The 7106-nt window shown below is 48.0% G+C and overlaps 1 protein-coding gene across 1 annotated transcript; it reads left to right on the forward strand.

Annotated features, from left to right (window-relative positions):
• Positions 1-759: 759 nt before the first annotated feature.
• LOC115071704 (protein ATP6V1FNB) lies at positions 760-3547 on the forward strand. Its single transcript, XM_029567382.1, has 2 exons — positions 760-1294; positions 3447-3547. Exons 1-2 carry the CDS (start codon positions 760-762, stop codon positions 3545-3547), a joined length of 636 nt encoding a protein of 211 aa, XP_029423242.1.
• Positions 3548-7106: the final 3559 nt, after the last annotated feature.

Raw genomic sequence — 7106 nt, forward strand, 5'->3', positions numbered from 1 at the left:
GTGAGATGCTATTCTCCCAATATTAAAGTGTGTTCCCACCAGCATCCTATGTACAGAAAAGGCTACTAGCTAGCAGGTGGCGGGGGTGAGCCTCTGAGAAGCTAGACCCAGAGTTGCCAAGACAACCCCCTTAGCCATGTCCCTCAAGCTTTCTGTGGGTGAAGACTGGTCCCTCTCATTGGTTCTCCTGGGTGCTTGGTACAGGGCAGATTATTTCAGGATCCACTGTATGGCACAGAGGCAGTGACTCCTGTGTGCCCCTCTGGGAGCCTTCTGGTTATGAGACTGAAGGTCTGAGCCCAAGACCATCTGGGAACCAGGTTGTGCTCTTTTAATTTTATTTAAAAATAAATACACTGTGTGTGTGTGTGTGTGTGTGTGTGTGTGTGTGTGTGTGTGTTGCAATGCATATGTGACTGTAGCCACGCATATGAAAGTCAAGGACAACTTTCAGGAATTGGATCTCTCCTTCCACCTTGGGTTCTGAGGATGGAACCCAGGTCACTGGGCTTGCCTGGCAGAACTCTTACCTGCTGAACCTTCTCTCTGGTCCATGGTTCTACTCTTATTTCTAGCTTGACCAGGTCTGTCCTGCCTGTGGGTGACCCAAGTCATCAACCCACCCCCTCCTCTCTAGCAGGCCCTGGCAACTTGGCTCTCATTGGCTACACGTTTCCCTGGAGACAAACACCGGTTATCCAAACACAGGCTGCAGAGCTACAGGAAGAATCTTTTGTTCCTCCCTTGGGCTCCCTAGCCATGAAGGAGCTGTTCAACTCCCCAAACCAGAACCAGGCCTGCTGGAGGGAGCGCATAAAGAAAGAGGTAGTTGCTAGGACCACCTGGAATATCCGCTACAGCCACAAGTACCTCAAAGAGGGGACCAGGCCCAAGAAACAGCCCCAGCAGCCCCCTTTTGCGTCAGCCTCGAGAGCTGGCATAGGCCCAGTGTCTGCCACCAGTTTCCCTGTCAGGAAAGAGGTGCAGGTAGGACAGTCGCAGACACGGGGGATCCAGGACCAGCTGTTCAAGGCTGGAGGTGTCCAGGGCCCAACACCCAAGGGAGACAGAGAGAGGCAGGTCAGAGGAGCCCCTCAGGACATAGCAGCCCAGGGCAGGCCAGAGGACTTAGAGATGAAGCGGCCCTCCCCAGCCACCCTGAAGCTGCTCTTCCACGGCATCTCCCATGAAGGCCAGGGCCGGGCCCTGTACCTGAGGGAGCGGCATCAACTGACTCCAGAGAAGAAGTTCAAGTACCCGATGGTGTCTTCCTGGGAGTATGGCTGGCACACGGGTAAGACCACCACCCTCTTGCCATTCCAGGCTTTTGGCAGGCAGGCCTAACTTCCTTCCTCAGCCTCCCTCCTGACACATGGAACTGACTCATCACCCTGTAAGCAGAACAAGAACCTTCTCACTTGCAGATCGGCTTCTGGCCTGGCCTCCACTGGAATGCATGTCCCCAAACATACACCTTCCCAGATCCTCCAGGTAGATTCGTTAGGCCGGCCTTGGTGCTTTGGCAGCTTGTTGAGTCTGCAGAAGCCCTGAGACCACCAAGTCAACCATTCTTTGCCTATCTGTTTGACCTGGAAATCCCTTTGTATATCAAGACTTTCCCTGTTAATTTTATTCCCAGCCTCTCAACTGCCAGCTTGGAATGAATGAATATGAGCAAGCCAAGTTTGGTGGTACACATTGTAATCCCAGCACTTAGGAGGCAGAGACAGAGACAGGAGTTCAAAGTCAACCTCAGCTACATAAGGAGATTGAGGCTAGCCTGGCCTACATGAGACCTTGTCTCAGAAAAAAAAAAAAAACCCACCAAATCCAAACACGAACTGGAAAGCAAGACCTTTATTTGGAATGGGAGGTGGGTAGTAAATCCTGATTCTACGGCTTCTGAATGGTGTGATCTTGCCTAGGAACACTAACTTCTCTGGGCTTCAGTGTCTACACCTGAAAATCGGGAATAAGCTAGTGCTTGCTTTCCTGTGTCACAGCGTTTGGGGGAGGTTGGCAGGGGCTCATTGAAGGCTAGGGATGAATTGCTGGGCATTGCACACATACTAGGCAAGTGCTCTGTGCCGAGTCACATCCCAGCCCCATAGTCTGCATTTCTAACAAGATCCACATGCTGCTGATGCTACTGGTCTGTGGACCACACTGCCTATCAAAGCTGCAAGAGGAGATAACTCCAGATTAGGGGATCAGGACTGGGGTACCCTGGTAAACAGGTGGTCAGGGAAGGCCTACCACAGAGTCCTGTACTGGGAAGTAACCAGCGTACAGCATTCTTCAGGGAAGGACCTAATTACCTCTCATAGAGAGAGTTTCAGTTTAGATGCCCAGCATCTTCCTCTCCTTCTCTGGCTCACAGGCCCATGTGCATTGCTACATTGATAGCTCTATCTACAGGATACCTAGGCTTATTTAATATAACAAATAATGTTAGTATTGATGTATACTAAATATAGCATGGAACATACCCTGATGATTATTAGTGTTTATCTGCAATTCAAATGCAGATGAATAACCTATCCTTTATCCAGCAAGCCACCCTCTATAGAGTGTCACAGCCATGCCAGGAGGCTTATTCTAGATGCTCCCTGGCTACTAGGGAGGTGTTGGGTTATAGTCAGAAGAGAGACTGTGGTTCTGCTTAAACTCACATTTGCTCCCAGATTCTTTGGAACATTCCATAAGCCTCAGGCCTCATACCTTGAACCCAAACCCAGTTCAGGGGTCACTTGGGAGAACAGATGACAGATCTTCTATTGACCAATACCTTCCCCTATCCCAATTACAAATGGGGAGGGGGCTGCCTCATCCCAGAGGGATTGGGGGCATTGACTAGGTCCCAATTGGGTCAACCAAAAAAAAAATTTTATGCATATAAAGCAAGAGCCTGGTGCCTCGCACAGAGTAAATGCTCAATAAAATGGCAGCAAGTATTATATTGCTGTTGTTGTTGTTGGCTCAACAGGCAGGATTTACAACCCATGGGCATCTAGGGAAACAGTTCAGCCTTGGGCCACCCTAGAGATCTTACTGTACATTGGGATGTTGCGATAATCCTAACAATGGTAGGAATGTGGCGAGTGTTAAGTGAACTTGAAGTTGAGTGAGGGGCCCAAGTGGTTAACAATTGAAATGACACTAGTGCTGCCCATCAGGACAGATCCTGGTCATGGCCAGCACAGGGTCTAGAGTCTCCCATGCTGTGCAGGCATTAGCCTTTAGCTGTTGGATCATACGGCATTCTGAGAATCCTCCAGTAGGAGCCAGGGACATGAAAGGGCAATGGCTATTCCTGAGTCACAGAAATGCTGACTTAGTTTAATAGTTGTAGTGGCACATCACTGCTGACCCCTAGTCCTTTGGATGAGGAGGTCCTGGCTGGAGGATGGTGACCCCTTCTCACCCAGGCCTCTGCTGTGTTCCAGGGGATAGCATCAAGAACTACAGGACACCAGCTTATGCCAAAGTCCAGCCTATCACGAAGACATTTTTTGCTAAAAATGGCATCTTCCATTTTCCGCAGTGATCAGACCGGTTCATGTGAACTTGGCTTGGAAAGGGCCTCAGTGGCTCCTTTCTTTCCCTCTGATCCATTTGGACCAGTCAGCAGGAGATGCTGCCGGCCAGACCTACCTCACTCTGTGTTCTGCTGAGCCCTGCTTCCTTGGCTGAGAGTGAAGAAGTGACCATAGGCATATTCTTCTGGGGTATCCTGGTGGCCTATGTGGGGGCTCTTGTCTGCACACAGAGGCCTCCACTCCTTGCAAAGCTGCCCCACCCTACCAGCCCTAGCAAGGGGTGGGTCTGGTGCTCCTTGAAGACAATGGAATCTCCAATGTGGCATCAGCAGGCAGGTTCGCTGAGCACCTCAAGGTGCTCAGGAGAGTGATAGTCTCCCTGTTGTTTCTTTTTCGATATTTGCTGAAGGATCCATTGTAGAGTTGCACGGTCCCAATGTATCTGTCCCACAGTTTAGGGAAAGGGAAGAACCTGCCATTTCCACTTGCTGCTTCCCTCCCAGCTCAGAGCAGCATCAGAGATGCCCTGCCTCTCTGGCTACAACAAGCAGCCCTTAAGTCCCAACTGCTTCAATCAATAAAGATCCATTTCTTTCTTTGTCTTTTCTCATTCACTGAAGATGCATTTGTTCCACCAGAATCCAGCCTCTTGCTTAGTGGACAGCCTTCTACACGCTTATCCAATGGAGAGGCTGCCCCCTTCTGGTGGCTCTGTCAACAACTAACCTTCGAATCTTGGGAGTCTTCTATATCTCTTGAAAGGACTAGGGAAGCCAGAGAGTGTGTGGAGATAGCAGAGCCACCTTTGTTTTTGTTTATTTTTCTCAGACAGGGTCTCATGTACAGCTCAGGCTGGCCTGGAACTAGTATTCCTCTTGCCTCAGCCTCCCAGGTGCTGGGATTAGACTCATGTGCCACCAAGCCTCACAGCATACCCACTCTTAACAACCGTGGCTTTGGCCTGGTGCTAATACATATTTACTATCTCTAACATCCTATTAGTAAGAGCAAGTCACATCACTTCCAAATGGGTGACAGCTGGATTCTGTCCTATAACCATGAACAAGGAGAGAAGACCTCCAAAGATCTAGTAGGTCTCTGCCACAGAGCCTAATGTGTCCTGGGGCTGCTCTGGAGCCATAGTCACTGCCTAACACCTTCCTGTATTAGTTTCCCCAGGCAACAAAAATCCTGGGGGCTTAAAAGAAGAGAAATTCATTGTTTCATAGTTCTGGAGGCTGGAGGTCCAGAAATCTAGGGCTCAGAGGGGCTGTGCTCCTTGAATATGGTAGAGGAGTCATTTTTGACCTCCTTCATGCCTCTTGTGGCACGCAGACAGTCTCATGTTCCTTGGCTTGCACTGCATTGCTCTCAACTGCCTTCAGTGTGCCACAGGCCTGCCTTTGCCATCCACACTCCATGATCTTATAAGGACATCAGCCATGTTGGATTAGTGCCTACCCTACTATAGTATGGCCTGGACTTTACCAGTCTCACCTTCATTGACCTACTTCCAGATAAGGTGATGCTCTTAGAAACTGGCAGGAAGGACTTTAATGTATCTCTTTTGGTGGGCTATAATTCAGACCACCACCACCACCACCCCTGCCCCCTCCTTCTGACAGCCAGTCCTTAGTTATTGGAATCATTTTGATGAGCCTTCCTCTGTTTGCTTGGAAAACATCCCCAAGCACAATCCCAGACATGGAAATAGTGGTCAGTGGAGTCCCATTAGGCATTGGTGTCCACAGCACTCATTGCTTGGAAGGCTTCCAGATGTAGTGATCCCTGAACACAGCTGTTTGCAAAACCAAAATGCTCATAAGTTTGCCTTATTAATCAGGGTGCTGCTATATTTTTCATGCTGATCCAAACTCAGTTTAAACAGAGCGTGAACAGACAAACAGCTCTTTCAAGGACCACCTCCAGAAGAATTCTCCAGGTTTTTATGGATCTCCCATTTATCTTGAAATATCAGACAACCAGACCAGCTAAAACTTAGAATACAACTAAATTAACTTATTTTCCCGAATCAACTTTGACAATGCTCTTGAATGAGAGAGCAAAAAGCAGCTATTGAAAGCAAGGACATCCATGGGAACTTGGACTCACTCAAACACCAAATAACCCTCTGGGTTCTCTGAAGTCACTGGGTTAAAGGCAACAAATATTGGTCTAGCCAGGTTCAGGCTGGGCTTCTGATCATGGGGGCAGATCTTGGAGCTCACAGATAGAGTGAGAAGGGCTGTGGTAAGGAAGGTGGGCACCTTTGGACGATAGAGAAAGCTTCCTAAAGGAGGTCACTGACATTTCTGTCACTAAACCACATCATGCTTAGCAAGTCCTTGGCACAGAGGCTGGCTCTACATGTGTGCGATGTGAATTATTATCCCTATCAGCAGCAAGTGCACACACTGCTCAGAAGATAATAGGCTGCTATCGGTGTAGACTTTCTTGATAAACACTCTGCAATAAATTAGACTCTACTAAAAGATGGCTTAAGGAACTATTTTCTCAATTCTCCCAAGGATGGAGCTACATAGTTAGCCTAGCATCATTCTAGAGGGTGAGTTGAAATGGTTATTCATTCCAAACAGTGGCTGTCTCAAATTTTAGGGCTTAATTTTATCTGGAAAGCCAGTTAAGAAGAGTTGAGTGCTAGGGATGTAGCTCCATTGGTAGAGTGCTTGCCTAACATGCACAAAGGCCGGGGTTCAATCCCTAGAACCTCAGTACTCATAAACAGGGCATGGTGGCCCCACATGCCTATAATCTCAGCACTTGGAGGTGGAGGCAGAGGATCAAAAGTTGGCGGTCATCCTCCTTGGCTACACAGGAAGTTCGAGAAGAGCTAGCGATAAGGCTCAGCAGTTAAGAATGCTTGCTTTGTAATCATGAAGACTGGAGTTCAGATCTCAGCACCCATGAAACAATCCAGGTACCCTGCACACACCTATAACCCCAGCTCTGAGGGAAGTAGAGACAGGAGGATCACTGGGACTTGCTGGTTTCTAGTCTAGCTGTTAAAATATAAGTCCCAAGTCCAGGAAGAGACTCTGTCTCAAAGAAACAGGAAAACAGTATAGAGGAAGACACTCACACATGTACAGAGACATACATGAAGGAAGGAAGGAAAGGAGGAAGGGAAGGAGGGAGGGAGGAAGGAAGGAAAAGAGGGAGGGAGGAAGGGAAGGAGGGAAGAAGAAAGGGAGGGAGGAAGAAAGGAAGGAAGGAAAAGAGTGAGTGAGTGAGGGAGGGAGGGAGATAGTTAGGCAGGTGTGTTTCTAAGCTTGTACCGCCCAACTTGGTATTCATGAGCCACATATGTCACTGAACATTTGAAATATCTTGTCAACACTGAAATATTTTTCTGCATATAAGTCTCCCTCATTTTTGAAGATTTGGTATGATAGAAAATATGATTAAAATATTATTAATAATTTTAAGAATTACATGTTAAAGTGACTAGCCTTTGGATAGACTGTATTAAATCAGGGATTGATGAACTTTCCCTGTAAAGGCCTAGAGAGTGAATATTTTCAGCTTTGAAGGCCATCTGTCCCCACC

This window comes from Nannospalax galili, unplaced genomic scaffold (assembly GCF_000622305.1).
Source record: "Nannospalax galili isolate Female #2095 unplaced genomic scaffold, S.galili_v1.0 scaffold561, whole genome shotgun sequence".
Classification (NCBI taxonomy): domain Eukaryota; kingdom Metazoa; phylum Chordata; class Mammalia; order Rodentia; family Spalacidae; genus Nannospalax; species Nannospalax galili.

What these genes read in the sequence shown, in the direction of transcription:
- LOC115071704 (XM_029567382.1), top strand. Translation starts at nt 760, where the DNA reads ATGAAGGAGCTGTTCAACTCCCCAAACCAGAACCAGGCCTGCTGGAGG. An exon ending in GGAGTATGGCTGGCACACGG is followed by an intron (nt 1,295 to 3,446) that starts GTAAGACCACCA and finishes GCTGTGTTCCAG; the next exon opens with GGGATAGCATCAAGAACTAC.